Below are 21461 nucleotides of genomic sequence, written 5' to 3'. Positions count from 1 at the left end.
TTTCCAGCCCCTCCTGCTGTGAGCTGTCACTCCGCCTCAACTGGTGTTATATCAAAATTCTTTGTAAATTAGCATCACCTGGGGCATAAAACGCATAGGAGCTGACAGTGGGTTTCAGCTGGAGCAGACATTAATTAGAGCAAATATGTGTCATATGCAGAAATATTATGTTTTACATAGTTTTAAGACTCAAGCCATGTGGAAAGCTGACCCCTCGTTAGGCCTGTGGACTCCTCTCCACTCTCCCACGCAGCAGTTAAACGAACTTGCGTATTTCTGCAGTGACAGACTCCTTTAAATTGTGCTTCTCTCATACAATGATATACTAAGCGAACAATGCTTTAAACCAGTGTCATTTTTGAACCTTTATTAGTGTTACAACCACACAGAGAAACATTTACAATGCAATTTTTCCTACCTGAGTTTCTCATGTTTGAATCACATGGACAGATTTGGCTTCTCTAACACATATGGCGAGATCACTCTACTCTGCAGCAATTGAAGATAGCAGGAAAGAAAAAAAAAAAAGAGAGAAAAAAAAATCCTCCAGAAAACAAAATTGTATCAGTTTGCCTTTCAAGGTGCTCGGGACTTACTAAGAACCTGAGTCAAAAGTGTTTTATGTCAATAGCAATATGATCTAACCTGCTTTCTAGAGATATGACAAAAACACAAGCCATTAAAAAAAGCAACTTGTCTGTTGACAAAAAATCTCACATTTATTGTATTTGTTAAACAAGTGTTGAACTTTACATCAGTCTTAAGTGATAAGCCCCTTATGTTTACATAAAAAACATGAGCTACAGTACAGCATGTATACCAGTGCGGGAAACTATTCACAAATTTCCCAATTTATTTATTTATTCATTTTCTGAAAGATTTTAATAAATAAAATACTTAAACTTGAGCGGAAGAACTACATTTAAGATAAAAACTTTATTTTCAAAAGTGGGGTTTCATCTCAGTAGCGCTTTCCCATCCCTCTGCTGTGACGGTTAAAAAGATCCATTTCAATCAAAAATATTAACAAAAAAAAAAGTGCAATGAATAAATCACCTTGACTGGGTTGTTGCAGTCCCCCTTCTACTAAAGCAATGCCACTTTGGCAAAATCGGATAAAGATATTCTAAGGGACAATATTAACTGAAATGAAAATAAGGGAAGTAAACAAAATATTGGTCACAAATTAAAAAAAAAAGATAATGCATTGTTTGTTTTCTTTTAATAGGCCTTTATGCTCAAACATACAACCTTGAATGAAGTGTTGGTACCATAAACAGATGGTATAACATATGTGCAACTTTTACACAATAGTCTCTCAAATGTTAAAATTTTGCAAATAAAAGGTTTCTTTATAATTATGCTTTTTTTTTCTCCCAACCCCATGAATTCTTATTTTATACTAGCAATACAACAAAATATATATTTGAGCAGTTTCTCCTTGACAACAGTTCAAGGAACAGTTGAGAAAATATAAGGCCAGGGGCTTGATTGCTAGTGGTTATACAATCCAAACTTGATGGTGATGGGAAGCAGCCAGGACCTGATATTTCTTTTCTAACAGTCTGATCAGGAAATATTTTATTTTTTACTAACATGTCCATGTCCTGGTCCAGGGTTGTAAAAACAAAAAACAAACAAACAAACAAACAAAAAAAGATGGTTAGCTTAGAGGTTGGGAAGTGTATGTACAACCTTTGAGAGGGAAATTGCTGTTTGGATGTCACCTGTAATTTGTTTTTTTGTTTTTTTCCTTTTTTGTTCTTTTTGTAATTTTTTTAAACTTATTTTTACGTTTTCACACCTTCAGTTTTCTCAATAACTCAACAGCAGCAGCACATTTAAATACATTGTTGGCTTGTCTCTTAGAATTGAAATCTGACTCTTTGTTTTATGTACAGTCTCTTGAAAACATTGCGCTGCCGTTTCTGTGCCACAGGTCTCTGAGTCTGCAGGGAAGGAGATGGAAACACGGATGGCTGAGGGAGAAAGTCTGTAGATGCCAAGCGTGTGTGTATGTGTCGTGGAACTGCTGGGTTCGCTTAAAAAAATAAAAACAAACAAAAAAAGAAAAAGAATGGTCCTGCCTTCAATGTGTGTGTGCCCTGAAAGAAGTCAGGGTTTGTGTCAGGGCAGCAGGGCTAAGGGGATGATTTAAATACATTTAAAGGCTTGTCACTAACTGCATTTGTCCTTCTTGTACATCACCTTCAGGGATGCAGTCTTCTTTAGTAACTGGAATAATGTAGCCATCACTGCTCCCTCTGCCTATCTGGTAATAGGCTTGGAGTTGGTGGCCTGCCCCTAAGTTGGGCATGCTTTTGTAGTAAACATCCTCATTCTCGCTCCCTTTGGTGGGGGAGACATCCTCCACGACATCGGGGCTGCTCTCAGGGCATGGAGAGTCTGTAATATTGGGCATACTCGTGTACAAAGAGTCTCTGTTTGGGGACTGCGCACTGTCGTCAGGGTTGGTGGGTGTCAGTGGGCTGTCAAAGGTATCGACTCCTCCGTCGGTCCTCACCTTCTTCTGGGGTGCGTACAGAAGCGAGTGAGTCCGCTGGGGGATGAGTGGCGCCTCCAGCTCCTGCTGATGGTGCAGCTCCAGGCCCACCGCGTTGCCCATGTGGACCAAAGATGAAGTGTCAGCCACAATGGCGTCATCTTCGCTGCTGCTGCCACCTACCACCGTCACCTTGGGGGGAGCCCGCTCCGTGTGGTGGTGATGGTGGTACTGCGGCGGCGGCGGCGGCTGCTGGCGGTGGGGCGGGTGACGTAAACTGGAGTGCTGCTGCTGTTGGTGGCTTTTGTTGCAGGCACGCAGGTTGTTGTGCACAAGCTCAGAGATGATCATTTTCTCAAAGGCAGCATCATCCAGGCTGAGTCCGCAGTCCACTACCTGCACACTGTCGCCAAAGTCCCCATTACGGAGTGAGTAGCTATTGTTAAAGTTACCATTTAGCGGTAGAGTATCCATTGCACTTGTATCCCTCACCGCACTGTTCAGTGAGTGCCCTGGAAACAATGGGAAATATCAAGGGGAACTACATTAGTCATCACTAATAATCACAAAAGGAGGAATAAAAATTTAATGCTGTTTAGGATGCAGTTTTATGTAAAAATAAAGTTAATTTAAGCCATGCTTTAAATCTGTTAGTTGGGCACAATCCTTAACATACAATACATAGACATGCAGTTTATTTGCAATGAGAAATTTTTGTATTTTCTCATGTATACATTTCAACTTTCCCTTTGAAAAATCACTGTAAAAAAAAGCAGGGCATTGTGCATTAAAGTCTGCCACATATGTGACAAAGCAATGGAAAAAAAKATCCCAAACAACATTAAGAAACAGATCCAAACACTATCACAAGACACCGGCAACAGGTTGATGTATAAGTATGAAGCAACAAATTGGCAGGCTGACACATACGGGATCTCTAGCAACTAATAGAATTTATGTGGTAAAGTAAATAAGAGGAAGGAAATGTAGGGGAAATATGACAAAGACAGAAAAGGGAAAGTAGTTATGTATAAACATGGGACAGCCATCTGTATTCTCACTACAAGGGGAGCCCACAAGCAGCACTCCACCATCACCACACACAGCAGGTGAAAAGACTCACTTTAGACAACTCACATCATGTCTGTCTGCTCAGGCTATCTGGTCTAAGAGCAGCTGATGTACAAAAAAAAAGTAAAACAAAAAAAAATGATTTATTGTAACATGGAGAATCGCTCAAAAGAACAACAAAATGCAAGATAAAAGTCTTAACTGCAACAGAGCAAGAGCAAGGGTTCAGCAAATAAAACAGGCAAGCATTAAACTGCTTTTACGTTTGTGGATCAAATGGCAACAAATACGGTGCCTTGTAAAAGCATTCGCATATTTTTTTTATTTTTGTAACATTGCTGCCACTAATTAATGTATATTTAATCCAGATTAAATGTTATAGACCAACATAATAAAGTGCATAGTTGTGAAGTAGACAGAAAAGAATAATGAAAGTCTGACAATGGGGCATTAACCCCTTTTAATGTGATGCCCCAAAATAAAGTTCAGTATGGTCAATTGCCCTTGTCAGTAAATTGGTAAAAATTGAAAAAGCATGGAAAAACTCCCAGGATATTGTAGCTCACAAAAAAAAGCTTTTGAGGCTTTTGTGTAAAGCATGGTGGTGGTAGGTGATGCTTTTCTTCTTCTAGGATTTGATGGGAAAACAGGTTGAGCTAAATACAGAGAAATCATGAAGAAAATCCTGATTTTAGAAGCTGCATACGACTTTTGGCTGGACTAAAGCTTCACCTTCCAGGAGGACAATAACCATAAATATACAATCAACTCTACAATGGAATGGTTTAAACTTTAGAGCAACACATGATGGCCCTGTTAAAGTTCACACCATTCATGCAACTGTAAATCCACAACAAAACTTGTTCATGGATTTTCTCTGCCGAATGTAATTTCACGTTACATAACTTAGAATGAACAATGGGAATACATCTCAGTCTTTTAAACTGGTACAGACATACTGCTTAAGGACTTCCAGTTACTATTGGCTAAACAGTTGTATCACTAAAACAATGGCTTATGGGGCTGAAACAAATATACAAGCAACACTTTTCTCATTTTTGCCTCATTTCCCATCCACTTCACAATTATGAACAGCTTCAGCTTTTTTCCTCCTGAATTCATGTTAAAAACACTGATGTTGAGAAGGGCTAAGAACACTTTTGCAAGGCACAATGCTTTGAAGAAAAGTCCAATTTTTGGTGACTTTCTTGTGGTACACTTGCTGCCCGTTAGTTGGCAGCTTGTGTACCCAGAGCTGGTAAAGGTCAGAGATTGCCCACAGCCCGGCACTTGGCATCCGTCATTGTAACAGTTCCCATTGAGACCCAGGTCACTGGGAGAACAGCTCAGGAAAGCACAGCCACTGCAGAGGTCAGATGTGGTTGTGTTGAAGCATGGAGGTCATGGAAAGCAGCCCTACGAAATGTAAATATTTTTTATGTCATGATTGAGAGAGGAGATACGGAGAAAAAATGTTCTCTGCAATGGCTGGTTTCCTCCTTCTAGAATAATAAGATTTAGAGCACTAAGGGAACTTATGTTTAGAAATGGTCACTATAAAGAAAAAAAAAGAGTAAGGAAGAAGGCAGTGCATTCTTTTAGATGAGCGGTCTTTTGAGATTCTTTTCAAAGTTAGGATAAAGGCCAATAAGTCCTGAATGGAAAAAAAAAGGAAATGTAACAGCTGCTGCTGTGACATCTATGTGTTAATCCTGCTAGGAGGCAATTTAGGGTCCAGACAGGTGTTGTCTGAAAGACTGTGACAGGAATAATAGTGGACACTGAGACTGCTCAGTGCCACACCAGGACAACGAAGACAGACAGTGGGAGGAGGGGGRGAGGGGGGGTATTTTTTCTCCTTTAAAAAATAAAAACAGCAAAAAAACATATTTTTGGTCAGTAAAAAAAAAAAAAAAACTAAACAAAGAAAAGCAGAGTAGTGGGCAAATTCAGGACAACTCTATCAGGAGTAGAAAGATTCCTTAAAATTATCAAATTGAGCTATTTTGATTTTATATTGTTTTTTGTGAACCACTTGCTCTCCACTTGAGTGTGTGTTAATGGCCTAAAGTAAAACCAGTGATTGTGCCGAGGGTTTGGGGTTGTTTTAAATAAGCATGCTGAAAAAAATTTACATTTGATAGGCAAAGTTAAGTTTTACTCCCATACTTGTCTCTCTGTAGGTCACTAAAGGGAAGCACAGGGGAAAAGCACAAAACATAACAAAAGATGCCACTTCAGTTTCAAAAAGGAACAGCACATACAAAAACATCACAGCCTTATCACTGTTATATATGTTCTGATGCCATATACAACAGAAACATAGTTATCATTACTATTTGCACAGGCATACTCTAGTTCCTAATATCGTATTTAGACACTGATAACACAATGCGTACAAAAAAAATGTCAGTTATTGGCAGCCCTGGTAAAGATATGATGGTGCATTTAAATGCAGCCGTCTTTAAATCTGGCTTGTATGATCTCAAACTTAAAAAAAAGGAGAAAAATCTCATTAAAAATTTATATCGCTTCACACAAAATTATATCTACTGGCAACTACTACCGACTACTATGTAGTAACTACCAACTACTATGAAATAAAAGTTAAGCATTTTTAAAATGCATATATCACACTGATTATCATCATAAAGAGTGTTGAGCTCTTTATGAGGAATCCATATAAGCCCCGGAGATATTACATTTTTCAAAATAGGAAAGATGGGGAAAAAAAACCCAAAAAACAATATTTTGGTCTTAATAAAAACCCTCACCTCTTAGTTCTTCAAAATGGGAACGACAAGAGAGCACACCATGTAGGTAAGCAGATGTGTGTTAATCTAAATTAGTCAAGAAATGGGTACCGAAAAACCGTCAAAAGACCGTTTTGTTTTGGGGTTTTTTAACCTCACATATAAACTAGAAAAATAAACATCCAATCTGCCAAATGTCAGGGAATAGTTAATACAAAAATATATAAAAAAAACCCCAAACAAAACAAAACTAGAATTGTGGCAAAAAAAGCCTGGACCCAAGTTTGTCTTGTAAAATATCAAGTGTTTTTTTTTCATTCATATGAAATTGTGGTACTGCCATAAATAATTCATTTTAAGAGTTTTTACACGTCTTTACCAGGGCTGACAGTAAATGTGGAGAGCACTGTAAATTCTTGGAGTTTACCATGTTTAAGAAGTAGCACAGCATGAAACAAATTGCCTCATATGTTCATGGAAATAAATCTTAATGATGGTGCAGTTTATACTACAGCTTCAGGTCTACACCACTGTTTACATTATCTCGAGGCAGAATGTGCAGTATCTCTTTCCCATCTTAATCATTATGTCCCGTTAAGAGAAATATGAGAACACACAGGCTGGATCTAGGTGAACCACAAAGATCTATGTCATGCATGACAAAATGTGAGTGTATTACTTCTGGTTTTTTTTGTTTTTTGTTTTTTTTTTGCACACACACACATTTGATGAGCACCATATCAAGTCTTGCGGAGACAGTGATTTTGACGGAAAGACGATACTGCTGAACATCCTGTGTTTCATTTGGCCTTCTGAACACTTGACTGAAGACATCAGTGAGGAAGGGGGAGAGAAACAAAAGAACAAAATATATATATAAAAAAGGCAGAATGCAGGTGAAAGAATTAAATAAGCACACCTGGTGAGTTAAACACTGGAGCTGTGGGGGTGTTACACACGACTGTCTCAGCCAGTAAGGTGTTATAAGGGTTGTTAGTGCCTTGTGGTCGCAGGAGAGGGTTTGTTAGTAGGTAATTCCCAGTCATTCCTGGAGTGGCAAGACAGAGGAGGAGCAGGTAAGTTTGGCAGTTGTCTGAAAGTGTCAAGGAGAACAGAAAAAAAAAAAAAGGCAAAGAATCTGACTTTGTCTTTAAGGGTGAGCCTAAATCTGAAAGTAGGGATTTTAATTAAAAGTTTCTACTCAAGGCAACAAGGAAAGGAAAAATTCTTGCACGCATCTTCTGCTGGTGCCTGCCTCCCCCCACCCCCCATTCATTTGTTAAGTGTGTTACGAATCCTTCCTAACCCATTTATTTACAAACTAATTTTCAACCAACTATGCTCATTATTACATTCTGTCACAAGTGTGTTTCATAACTCACTTTTAGTTATTATGTTGTGCAAGATTCATTTTTCAGCACCTTGGATTTTCTGTAATTATGCAAAGGTTTTGCCGTTTCAAGTCCCTCCAAATATAATTTCTACTTTATGACAGACAGGATGACTGTGCCAGGTTTTTATTTATAAGAAAAAAAACAATTAGGGCTAAAAATTTAGCCATTATCTTCCAAACCCTAATCTCTCTCCTGAGCTTGCAGTGTGTTTTAAGGATCTGAGGTATTTCCACTGCCATTTATCACCTATGTTAAATGCCATCTGTCATGTTGAGATGTCTCCAGGGATGTTTTTAATGACATGGAAGTGCTTCTAGGAGATAAAGCCCTCCTTCAGTGCACTAATTCTCTAGGGTTGCTACTACGCCCCGGAGTGATCAATATCCAACCTTTGCATTAACATCTCCAGGAAATGGTAGCGCGGAGGGGCAGAAGAAAAAAAACGAGAGCGGTACCTCTAGATTGTTACTGATGTATCACCAAGTCAAAATGTCCTAGAGAGTGTTCAATGCAAGATTCTGTCTTTTGGGAAGTGACATCAAAAAGGAAAAAGGGGAAGGCAAGGAGCGGCGAATGACAGAAGTCAGCGGAGGGAAAGTTAAGCTACCTTAGTGTAAACCTTCTTTTCCCTTGCATGCTTAGAAAGCCATTTGAGAGACAGCAGAAAGCCTAACATCACACTAAGCACTCTGGGTCAGCCAGAGTTGAACATCATCTTCTCATCATCATATTTGTGCTCAAGCTAAATAATAAATGACAGTTTTTCCTCCCCTCACCCATAAATCTCTTTATAAAGTAACAGAGGTCACCTTCTGTGCTGGGCAACAAATAGTATTTCGCTTCATGTTTAGACATTCTGAAAATAAAACTTTTTACAACCATTTTAGTTTTGCCTATGTGTCCCCTGGGCATGATCTTTAATAGCCCGCACTTAAATCAAGAAAACACGCAAGTTTCAATTTGAGAGTGAGGCTAGAGGTACGAGAGACGCTGCCGCATTTGAGGAAGTTTTTTTTTTTTCCCTTTTTTCCAGCTCTGAGCTGACAGAAAAAGGAAACTTCATTTTTAAGGCCTTGCGTTTTTATAAACCATGCTGCACTGTCATTTCAAGATGACGGCATTTACTGCCTGGACCTCTGTGCTGTGTTGTGATTGCTGGAACTTCAAGGTGATAATATTAGCTGGCAGATGGAATTTGTGCATAGGTGTGGAAAGTGATGAGGTGTGAACTGACCTTGGTTAAGGGTGGAGGTGCTGTTGATGTCACCTGAGATAAAGGAGGACTCAGATTGCTTTCTTACGGTGTCATTCCACATTCTCCTGATACGACTCTGTCAGGTCAACAAGGGACAGTCATTAGGACTCTAATCCAGCCCACGCAGGTTTCAGAACAACTTTTCTTCATTTTTAAAATATATATTACAGTTTGCATCACTCACCTGCCTTCACAGTAAGGTGAAGGCAGCCACTGCTGTTCCTTTTTTCTTTTTTTCTTTTTCATAAACTGATCAGAATTTTGTCACTAAATTGTAAAGCTTTGACCTGCTGATACTGATTATAGCTTTTTCCAGTTTCTTGTCATGAATCATAACATCACATAGTGACAGTATTTGCCTCCATTTAAATGAGGAACTTGGATGTTTTCAAAAACAAGGTTTAACTATTGATTCAACAAGAAGATTAAAGTGTTTATATTTTGAACTGCCTTTAGAGTCTTTTATGTGAAGCTCGGTGTGGCAGCACTGAAAAGAAGATCCTTAAGTCTAAGGAATTCCAAAAAGCAAACAACATTTCTGACATTGTCYGAGACAGATACGGGTTAAAAGCTGAAAAGGAACAAACAATTAAGCCTTTTTCTCTCTAACTTTGTTGTAGGTCTGAATGAATTACAGACATTTCTGAAGATATATAAATTAACTGGTTAAAGCTTCTTAATATATCAAAGTTAGAAGAAAAGTGCTTTACCAAGAGTAAAGTGTGGAATTATAGTCCTACAAAATAATTGAAACTACAATAAAAATGACCAACACCAGTTAAGAAAAAAAAAAAATTGGGAATATATGTAATTCTCAGTCACAATTAAAAGCTAGTGGAAATAAAATAAGTTTTAAGCAGGTTTTACTTTAACTGACAGCAGTTCTAGTGGAGGAAGGCAGGCTGCTCCACATGTAGAGGTTCACCATCAAAAAGGCTGTTACCACTCATTTTGATCCCATATCTGGGAATGTTCAACAGTAGTGCATAGTGGATAATGAATCTTGAAGCTATAGCTGGAGTGTTATGATGTAAAAGTAAGCTGTTAAACCAGTGAGGGCCTTGAAAACAAGTAGAGAGGTTCTATACTGCATCAAATCCCGTCAGTTTATATTCAAACAAAAATMAATTTTTGAGCACGTTGAATCAATTCTGAATTCTCAGGACTAGGAACCGATTGAGATTCTCTCAAGAATTGATTATTTTCTGCACCTCTAAAAACAAGCAACATGTAATTAAATTTTTTTTAAAATAGATTAATTAATCACAGATTTCCATGATTTAATTTGAAATACCTCACTGATACTGAAAAAATATGTAACTTTAAGTTTTATTAGCTCAGTGAAAGAACCCGTCACTGGTCTTAGTGCATCTCAACTTATATCAAAAACATTTTTTCATCTAAGTCATCTTTTTAAACAACTTTAACTCCAGTTCTTCTTGGTTGAAGTTTTGAAGTGACATTATTGTCCACACCGGCTCTGGGGATGTTATCTACTAAAGGCTATTGGCCTATTACAAGAAAGGCACTGTGCAAACCCGTATGTTTTTGCAGCATCAGGCCGCCCTGCAGTAAAGGTGTACCTACACTTGTTTTTTTTAAAGAGTGCAACACTGTTTCCCATGCACATGACATCAGTGAAAAATAAAGATAAAAGCAAGTGCTAAAGGGTTACAACAAAAGAAAGGCTCCCATGCAGCAAAGCAGACCCTGATTGGTCACTGTGGAATAATGTAACATTTCCTGATGCAACTCTGAAGCTCAAATGTGCTTTCTTCTAAGAATGGGTGAGACAGAAACTTTTCACCTCTAGAGGTATTTCAGATGTTAGGTTTCAACCTCAGCACAAAATAGATTCAGTTTATTCCTTTTCATCAAAAGGAAAAAAAAAACCCAGAAATAATAACTCTCACCGTGTACTCGGTAGCTTTGCAGACAAACAGAGCCCTAAAGTATTTTTGTGGTAAACACCTCACATTTACCCTGAAAGAATTTGTTTATTAAATTATTAAATAAATCTGGAAGTAGAGCGACACGATTTTATGAAAGATTTTTTTTTTTCCTGTCTTTTTGGTTATCCATCTCTGTCCGAACTCAATCACTTGAAGGCATCACCACAGAACAGCAATGCCTTCAACATGTTTATCTATCGTGTTGCTATCAATAAGGTAAGGCTGGTTCTATCTCACACTGATGGAAATTTTGTACTATCAGGTTATAGAGGTTTGTTTCGGTCTTACAGCTGTTCAAGGGCCTTTTAGTACAATACCAGGAGGGTGTCTTTTAGTGAGTAATGGCTTCTATGTGGCCACTCGACCATAAAGGCTTGATTGTTGGAGAGCACCACTAATGCTTGCACCTTTGTAAAGCTCTATCATCTCCAGGAAGAAACTGAACCTCATTTATCATGACCACTATCTTGCTGCTTACCTGTCTGACTGGTCTGCTTTGTCTTAAAGTTCGTATCCTGGATCCGGCCGACAAGGAGGTTTGTTTATCCAATGGTGTTTGAGCTCTGAACTTTAAACATCTTAATTGTTCTGAAACTTAACCCAAACTAACTCTCCCCAAACATTTTAACTCTTAAATGCATTTATGAAAAAAAAGTTGATTTTAAGTAAGGAATAATTACTTAGTTTGATTTTTATCTTTATATTGTGTTTGGGTCATATTTTCAATCCGTTCAACTTCATCTATTTCTAATTACTTTTTTCAAACTACTAGTCATAGTAATTGCTGTGGAACTGTTAAGCAAGATCATATTACGAATTAACCATTTTTATTTCTCGCAGTGATTTGTCTGAGTTCATGTATGCTGAAGATGCAAGTGGATAAAATAAAACAAAACAAAACAAAAAATAATAATAATTTTCTTGGAAATGTACCCACAACAGAGGAGAAATTCCTCTTTGTGCAAAGTGGTTCAGCAACTTCTATAATTATCAAGAATGATTTGCTAAAAATTGTTTGGTTGAGGGGTCAGTTCCTCTCATCCATCTCATGATGGATATAGCAAAGAGCTAAGCTGAAAATAATGCTGCTATGACAACAAACTTTACTTTAGACAAAAATTATTTGTGGTGACATGATGTCCAGGCTATTGTTTTATTAGAAGTAGTATCGCACCTTCTGTTTATCTTGACACTTTGTGCTTGAGGATATAATCATACTCATTTATTTGAATAGTATTATGACTTTCTTTTGCCCTTTTTGTCTTGGGGAAAACATGATTTAAAACCGGGTCAATGACATTCTAGGCTTCAACTTTAGCTAACTCATTAACTATGTTGAATTGAGTGTAACGCTCTGCAACCCGGATAGGGTTGGGTTTAAAGTGCCTCGTTTGCTTTTAAAGAGACTCCAGAAAGACGTGTTGCTTGACACACCTTACAACAGGGATGAAAGCAGGCCATTTGCAGCTAAAATAATGGGGAATTCACACCAAAACATTGTAATCCATTTTATATACGACAGTTGAATAATTTAAATGTGAAACGGAAAGATTTAAAAGCATGACATGTCCACTTTAATTTACAAAAAGCAATGCTATTGTGTTTAATAAAAATACTCCATCAGATTATTGTCAGGCAAATATTGTGTCTCAATATTTAGTCCTTTTTTATTGTGAGAATCGATTCAGTGTACAAACCTAATCCCTCTTTTGTTTTCGACGATGAACATTTAATGAAGAACTGTAGTACATTTGATCTCAAGTGTTTTGCTTATTTAAAGAGAAACATTTCATGTAGCAGGTAATCAACGACAGCACTACTCAGAGATAATGTGATCTTCTTTGCCTGAGAGTTAACACAGTACAATTCTTCACAATCTAATGCCATTATATTATTAATCCCTCTAAGTACAGAATGTAAACAGAGTTAGGATAGTCAATTGATTTTTTTGAAATATAAAAACATAATACATTTTAATTTAATTTATCAAAATGAAACTTTAGGTTCTGAAATAAACTGAATCCATTTTTTTTTTTTTACATCAATCTGGATCATAGAATGTACAAAAACGTACAGCAAATTTCCTAAGCAAATTCTCATATTAGTGTTAAAATCATGCATCATAAGCAGCTCAGCATAGAAAACATTGCATGGCACGTTAGGAGTCTTACTGTGTAAAGCTGCTGGTCTACCTGTGTACCAGAAGAGTAGCGCGCACTCGTCCGTGTCGTGGAAGTCTTTGTGGAACCGTGCGAGCTCTCGGTTGGCAGCCCTCTGCAGCAGTATGTGTGGCGGAAGCACTTACTGTACTCTTTACGGACCTGCATAAGCAAGAAGCAGGTGTTTACACAGACTGTTGACTTTAAATATGACTTAGCCTGCGATATCAAGGCGAACATTGTTTGGTCTTTATATCAGCATGTGGTGCTATTTCAGAAATGCTGGAATGCTAAAATTCAGATGCCTTTCCCCTTGAAGGACAAATCTCTGAAATTAGAGTGTAGTACAACAGAAGGGCTCACTTTTTTCTGAAGAAGGCAGTGGAAAATGAAGATAAACATTCCTTGGAAGGTGTTGAATATTGTGAACAGGTATGCCATGACAATGGAGGCCTCGCTGATGAAGAAGAGGCCAAAGGACCACGTGAGACCCAGCAGGCACAGCAGGGCGAAAGCTCCCATGACCCAAGACCTGAAAAAAAAAAAAAAGCAAAACAAAAACAAGAGAATTAACACGAGGGATATTCAGTAAATGAGTAATGACTGGCAATTTTTATTTTCTCATTTTGATCTTGGAGGAAGCTCTTGAAAGATGGCTGTAAACCAAGACACAGGGAGAACACAGGATGGCAAAAACACATATGCAATCCAATCTCATGCCTGACAATTTTATTTCCACGTTTTTCTTCTTCGCAAAATTTCAGCCTAAGCTCATCAGCAGTTTCTGCCGACAGACCGAGAAGATGGAACGGAAACCTTGATCTGTTTTTCTGTAAATACATATTTTTTAATGCTTTAGAGCATACCAAGCAGCAAATTCAAAGTAGAGCAAAGAACATTTGAAAATAACTTTGAAAGAAGCAAAGGGCTGCTGAGACACACTAAATATTAATCTGGCTTGTGTATTTTTTAGAACCGGAGGAAAGAGGCAGATGTGGAGGAGTCGAGGGATGTTTTTATTTTTTATTTTTGTGTTTGTGTGCAAAGGTCCAGTGAAGCCTTCAGACAGCAGAAGTTGTCACAGTTCAGTGGTCAAACACACAACAAGAACAACCACAACACCAGATTGATGAAAACGGTGAAAGTGACCAGTCACAAGGACGGATGGATGAGAGGCTTTAAAGCTGCAGTTTGGGAGAAGATGAGCTGGCAAAACAAAGAAAAAGAAGGATAGAGAGAGAGAGAGGGAGAGRGAGAGAGAGAGAGAGAGAGAGAGAGAGAGAAAAGGAAAGAGTGAATAAGGAAGAGTGGAGAGAATAAACTGTAAGCTGAAGAGGAGAGTTCTGGGCAACATGTTCTTACTTGATAAAGTGTTTATTATCTTCATAGCTAGAGAGCATGATAGCGGRAAGAGAGAAACACAATTAGATCAGAGCACAGAACAGCGCGGGTTAGTTGGCACTTGAGTGTGATATTTTCAACTTTTTGATCCAAGGGAAATCAGGGCAGGCAATCAAATTAGGGTCTAACAAGAGCCAAGATTTGCATGGTTTGATTAAATTACCAAATATTCCATCTTTAAGCAAAGCAATTGGTCAGAACACATCGTCTGCTGTCTGAATTTGCATCCATGCTACTGATGGGTGGGTGGTGGTGTGTGGATAACATTATTTGAGGTGCGCGGTAAAAGCTTACCCAGGCAAATCTGTATTATAGTAGCCGTCACAAACGCGATAATTACTGGTGTGGGTTGCAGAGCGGAGACAGAGGTAGAAGATGAGAGGAGAAAAGAAAGCACAGGGCCTGCGTTAACTTTGTGTTTGCATGCAACATGCAGTAGACACTGTCCTAAAGTGACCCGTAGAGAAAACTCAGACACAAAGAAAACAAAGAAAATGACCACAAGGAAAACAGCAATTAGTATAAACAACATAAGCAGGTTTAAATGAAACAATTTCAACATTGAGCGAGAAAATCTACGCCCATTTTTAAGCAAGCAGGCTGCAGAAAATATGGTCTGCTGTGGTTTGCTTGATAAGGGAGTAGTCTATCACAAATAAACTGAGATGTCTAAATCGGCCTTTAATGACTGCTCTCCCTGATTGCGGTTTTACCACTGTGCTGCTACGCTAAAAAAAACGAAGAAAGGGAAAAAACACAAACACTGGCTATAGATAGATGGAGAACTCTTACAAACAGTGGTTGCAACTTGAACACTTACTGTAATAATATGATTGTGTAAACTGGTGTTTTACAGCAACCGACAAGACCTTATAACCTCAAATAAAAACCATCCACAATTCTGCAGCACAAACGATTCAATATTTTTTTTTATTGACAAAGGTATTAACAAAAAGAGCTTTTCCTTCCAGGAGCAAAGCATTGTGGTGATATGTCTTGATTGAAACATAAATGGTTAGGTAACGGTAGTGGTGTCCGAGGTTTTTTTTTCTTTTTTTTTTTCTCGATGAGTGTTTTAGCTCGGATCTATTAGAAAAGAAAAACATTTGAGATGCTCCAGAATTTCCACTGTATCTTACCCTTCCAGGAGATGCTGGTGCATTGAGCTCAGGACTTTTTTTTTTTTTTTTTTTTTACCAAAGGCTCTGCAAAAAGGTTATAAGCAGCCAATATCTTACCGGCAGTGGACTGCACTCTTGGTGCCTCCGTTTGGTATAAACTCAGATTAGTCAGCCCCAGAGATTGAAGCTAATGCCTAGCTTGCCACTGGCCAATACAAAAGCAAACTTTTACCATGTTGTATCAAACCTTTGTTTCCATTGAGCAATTATTTACACATGACAAATGATTGTATACCACACATTTTGTTCCACAGAGAAAAACAAGGACAAAAAAAAATTATTTTGCGCTCAGACCAAGTGTCTGACAAGTAAAGACATAACAACCAGAAATATTTACATAGATGCTATTTAGCTATTTTTTTTGGGCACCACATTTATTGGCAAAGTARAGTGAGACTTGCAAATTCTTATCCAACTGGCACCAGAGAATGGTGAAGTAAATGAAAGCTATGATGAGCTGTGGATATAAAGGCATGTTCTGTAAACTTGATGTTGTGATGCAGATATAAGCCCTTGCAGATCATTGTTCTGCAGTTACCACGCAACACACAAATCTCACTTCACAGATGATTTTGTGATCCATATAACGTAAATCGACCCAGTGTGATCCAGGACCATGTGTGCTTTCATGCAGGTGGGATTACTGAACCAGTTGACTGTGGCCTACATCGCACCAAAATCGAGCAATTCAGATTAAATAGGTGTGGGTTATTCCCCTCATGTTTGGCTGAGTTCTGTGTTGTGGTCCTTATGGAGGCTATTCAAACGCATTTCATTATCTACACCAGGTTCTGTTGATCAGAGTATTTCTCAGATGAGAAAGACTCTAGAGGATCATCTGGTGTCTTTGCACCTGCGGGCTTAGCTGCTGTTGCTGTGGTTGCTTTGTATCATATATCACTATGTCACACTTGTTCTGCAATCCCATGTTACCCTTATAACTCAGATCGTTATGGGGTTGCCAGACCTCTAAAGGGGAATCAGAAGTGTAAAATTGTGTAAAACTGGCAGGTCAATGTTTTGTGGAAACAAATTATGTGGTTTCTCAGTAAAAAAAAAAGAAAAAAAAGAAAAAAGAAGCTAAAAAAACATGTTTTACTAGCAGGAACCACATACCTCATCTTGTCAGCTTGATGTCTTGTTACAACACTCAATATTAATGGATACAACCTTGTAAATGAACCTCATTTCATAAATCCTAAACTTTCTTTAAAAGTTTAGAAAACGTCGAGCTAGAATAAGAAAAAAAACAAACAAAAAAAAAAAACAACAACTACGTCCTAGCGAACCATGTTAACATCATTCATACAAAAAAGAAACACTGTGTTCCTCAGCATACATAACATTTTCACTTACTTTATGTTCTCCAGTCGACTCGAGTCTGGTTTCAGGGTGGTAGAGTGCTTCACCATTTTGTACATCGTGATTACCAGGAAGATGAGATTGAGCTGTCAAAACAGAATAATGGCAGTGTTAATTCATGAAGATTTATGCCTCAAGATAAGGCAGACAGAGGAGAAAAAAACTGTTAATTTGTCCATAAGTATTAAAAGCAAAGAGCCTTCAACTCTCTGCAATGTCCACAGACTAAYCCAATAAACATCTATCACTCCTGCTAGTCTCAGACGGGCCGACTGGCGCCAAATTTAGTGTCATTCTATATCAATGAGAGCATGAAAATACATTAAAATCCATCAATGTGGAAAAAAATAAAAACAGCAACAGTCACACGGCAGCAGTCTTGCAATGTCAGAAGGGGATGAGAAGTAGCAGGAGAAATAAGAGAGGCTCTTGTTGTACAAAACAACCACATATCATTTTATGCACATAGTGAAATATTATGAGGTATAAGCAGCAACAAAAGGCTTRGGGGAACATGGTATATTTTGTTCAATTCTCTCGTGTGTTCAGATGAAAAGAAAGAAAAAGAAAGAGGTAAGGAGAAAAGGAGCTCGCCCGTTTTAACGCATTAAATCTTGTGGGAGGAGGGAGCACATATCAGGCTCAGACAAGGATACTATGAGCCACGTTTCTGAGCACATTTATTTGGTACCTTAAAAAAATCAATAGTGTGATTTAGAGACACAAAGGATGGATAGTCCAGCAAGGGGYTCCTCCAAATAATTTACTTCAAAATCATTTATTCTGGGGCAAACAAGTCCTCGACACAGCATGTACAAGCACTCACAGCAGATGTACCAAACTGTGTTCGCACTGCAAGCCAGTCATGTATAAATAATGTCAAGAAATGTCTGAGGAAGAAGAAAAAAAAAGAAAAACAAGAGGTGTGCCCAAGAGCATGTCAATGGTTCAAACAAATACAGCTATTAAAAAGAAAGCGAAACACACAAAATAAATACATTTGTGGCGACAAAAGCTTTTATCCAGGGGAGCCTCGCAAATGGTGCATTTCAGCATCAACATGTTATTTTTAGAATGCCAGAAAGAAAAAAAATAATGTGGATGAATTGCCAATGCGAGGGACCTTTGTGAGCYGGACTCGGACCACAGCCATTCGCTCTTGAGCAGAAATTTCTGAGTGTTCTGGTGCACACTGCTATCAAAAGGCTGCCTGTGATCAATACATCACCCCCTCCACATGCAATCAACTCACAGAGCCGCACACAATAAAAGCCAGACTCTCAAAGAAAAGGATGGCAAGAAAGGGATGAAAAAAGAAAAGARAACGAGAGAAAGAGGTAGGGGGAAAATCAAGATCTGACTTTTATATCATAGACGGAACTGAAGCCATGTTTTTGTTTCGCAGCCCTCAGCCATTATTTCTGCCAGCCGTCTGCATGAGTAAGACAGCGGGGGTGKGGAGGAACAGGTGGGGGAGGACTTTTGAAAAACCCTTTCACACATGGAGTGGTGACATGGATCCAATGAGACAGAGGAGAGGGACACAGTACTTTAAAGTAACCCAGCAGCATGGCACATGTTCCCACCCCCACCGACATGCATTCGCAGCCTTTCCCGGGGGGATCCCTCTTGCTAGAGCGAAGCCGCCTTGCCTCCATCCTTCACTCCCTTTCTGAATCATCACTGTAAGCCATGCAGAAGCACCTCGCCTCAATGGGAGTGGGGGAGAGAGCTATTTTTTTTTCCTGAAGTGGACTGTGTGTGTACACCCTGAACTCCAAATGAACTGCAGGGGATAAAATATTAAAGGTGCAGATGGAGCTGTCCAGATGACAAGAACTGCTCGCGACGTGTCATGATCCAAAAGGCCTTGCGTTGAAGTTATCTCAAGCATGCAAATGGCTCCCCCCAGCACTCATTACTTCCATGTTCCCCCTTTCATGGAGCTAATACCTTCTGTGCCAAGAGAGGGGCGACCTCTGCTTAAAAACACTGATCTAACTGCCTGCTTCGTGCTTTTTATTTTCAGACAGTTTCAGAGCTGTTTCAAGGGAAACAAACAAACAAAAAAAACTGGAGGTCCAGACAAGAACCGTCCAGTCCAAAAGTCAAAAGTCTGATCTGTTTCTGATCTGTGAATGAACCGTTCATTTGCGCTACCAGATCATACTGGAAAAAAAAAAAAGAAAAAAGTGGATGCGGTTACTGAGTGAAGCCAAAGGAAGCACAGAAATGTATGAATCCTGGCGTGGCTCGAATACATACATGGATTATGTCTCATCTGTCAGTTGTCCCCTGAACATTGTTGTCCGATGCCAGCGGACCCAATACTGCTTCAAAAGTAGGAAGTGGAGAATAGCGCATGGMATTCTGGTTAAAAATAACCTAAACAAACGCAGGACTCTAGCAACAGCGGGAGAGACTGCTCGTGGTCTTTTGCCAAAGATGAAAGAGAAATCCTAGAACTACTMAAATGTGACCCCACTCCGATCTTATTGGGGGTTAGAAAGATTTTTGGACCATTTGACACTGCAATGTGAAAGCAAACCACACCTGCTGAAAACAAATGCTGCAATTTTAGGTACCAATCGAACTGAGTCTACTGGACTATCAGGTGCCAAAACACCTTAAAACTGGACAGATGTTTCAGAAGTACTCGCACATCAATATCACTAAGCGCAAAAATAAGAGGYCAAAGGCAGCATAAATTGACWAGATTAATTTTATCTTTGTTTTAAATATTAGCAAAACCCTTTTTTAAATTGAAATAATCCCATACAAACTTCTCAACACATTAATTCCGCTTTGAATAAAAAAATAAAATAACTAACAGCCAGTCACAGAAAGTAGGGTTGACAAAAATATTCTGAACGCTGTTCTTATATCTTCTTGCTTTACAGTTTTTAAAAAGAATTTGGAATCAGATTGCATTGGCAAGTCAAAGCTTTATGAAAACCAAAGACAGTAAATCGGCTGAAAAATTCTGGTTGGTGAATCTCAAGGAAAAACATAAATCATCCTCATTACTTGCTTAAACATGGTGTTGGCTGCATTTTGGCTCCTCACATAAGCAGAAAGTGCACCGTTTTCTCCTTTGCTCTTCCCTCTCTCTCATTGACAAGGACAAAGCCAATTTGTAGAGAAACCAGGGTCACGGATGATGCAGACAAACCTTGCTCCTGCGCGCTCCCCCGAGATGCCCCTTTCCACAGTGCTTTGTCTTTTTCAGACAATTGTTGCATAGAGCAGCACGCTAAGCCCAAGCCAGTGCAACACAACCTCCTCCCTGTCACACGTAGGCTCTGCAGCAATACATTAGCTCCTCACAGGGTCATGATTCCATCTCTCCGGTCATCACCACTGGGATCCTGATCATCATTTCCTCCGCAGACATATTTTTCATGCAAATTATTATGAGAGAAACAGCCAATTTGAAAACAATGAGGGCCCAATTTAAGGAGAGGAAACGTATTCCTGTGTGGCTGACGGAGCATTTGCTGAGGCAGGAAGAATTGTGTGTTTGCTTTAATACAATGTTAGCTTTTCTTCAATTATAAGCTCACACGTTCAAAGCGGCTGCAGAGAGAAAGAAAAATACAGATGTGAAAAGAAAGAAAAAAAAGAGGCATTTCAGCATTTGCTGAAAGAGATTTGAATCCAGCGCAGCTCTTCATTGGGTCTTCAGCGCACCACCTCATCCCACATCGAGAAGCAATTTTACAGCAACCGTAAAATGCAGTCCAGTTAGTAGAACTGTCTCTTATTCATTCCGGCACTGCACACAAAGAGCTGTACTGTAGCTTTTCGTTTAAGGCTCCGAGCAGAGATCCGACAGTGCGCAGACACTCACTGGAATTTGACACAGCTGCCCCCATCTCTCTAGTATATTTTCAGTGTCAGCTCTATGTTCAGCACAGGTCACTGCATCTGTAGATACTGTACCAACCATTGGGATATATGATGAAGACGGCGCTGAACAAATACCACCCTGCCCGAACACGAGGCGAGCTTGCAGAAATTCCTTCTCCCTCGGTTCGCACAAGGGCAAAGCAATGCTTCGAGCAGCGAGGGTGCGAGTGTACAGCATATGTGAGGGATACCACAAGCTATTTTCTTTTTTCACTTTGTGCAAGGAAGTCAGACTCCCTGAGGTCTCATTCTTCTGAGCCCCTCTGATGGAGCAGGAGATAATAATGTCATGACCAGTAAATAATTGCATGCCTTTTATGGGACATATGTCAATAGGAAATGCTATATGTCCTTCACCCTTGACGGTCCWTGACCAAACAGAGAGGTGCTTTTGCTTTTTTTTTCCTCTCCTACCCTCACTTACAGTACCATCCGGTATTTACAAAAAGCAAACAAACCAATAAAGGACTTATGGCCCTTCATGTGCAAAGAAGAATAACACACACACACACACATATATA

General features: G+C 39.0%; 1 protein-coding gene across 40 annotated transcripts in view; it reads right to left on the bottom strand.

The window, feature by feature from the left end:
- Positions 1 to 346: 346 nt before the first annotated feature.
- adgrl2a (adhesion G protein-coupled receptor L2a) overlaps positions 347 to 21461 on the bottom strand; it is a 127241-nt gene continuing 106126 nt past the window's right edge. For 5 of the 40 annotated variants that reach the window (XM_008408053.2, XM_008408056.2, XM_008408058.2 and 2 more), the window contains 9 exons: positions 17026 to 17117; positions 14783 to 14827; positions 14450 to 14476; positions 13451 to 13619; positions 13100 to 13249; positions 8956 to 9052; positions 7247 to 7375; positions 5744 to 5761; positions 347 to 3015 (listed from right to left, as the gene is read on the bottom strand). In XM_008408053.2, the coding sequence (XP_008406275.1) occupies positions 2165 to 3015; positions 5744 to 5761; positions 7247 to 7375; positions 8956 to 9052; positions 13100 to 13249; positions 13451 to 13619; positions 14450 to 14476; positions 14783 to 14827; positions 17026 to 17117 (1578 nt within the window). In that variant the 3' untranslated portion in view covers positions 347 to 2164. Of the gene's footprint in view, positions 3016 to 3626; positions 3680 to 3898; positions 5762 to 7246; positions 7376 to 8955; positions 9053 to 13099; positions 13250 to 13450; positions 13620 to 14449; positions 14477 to 14782; positions 14828 to 17025; positions 17118 to 21461 lie in introns of those variants that run through there. The other 35 variants (XM_008408062.2, XM_008408066.2, XM_008408097.2 and 32 more) reach the window with 29 other exon arrangements.

The sequence above is a fragment of the Poecilia reticulata genome, linkage group LG4 (assembly GCF_000633615.1).
Source record: "Poecilia reticulata strain Guanapo linkage group LG4, Guppy_female_1.0+MT, whole genome shotgun sequence".
Lineage (NCBI taxonomy): Eukaryota > Metazoa > Chordata > Actinopteri > Cyprinodontiformes > Poeciliidae > Poecilia > Poecilia reticulata.
Note: the sequence above shows the minus strand (reverse complement) of the source record. Positions and strands in the feature narration are given on the sequence as shown.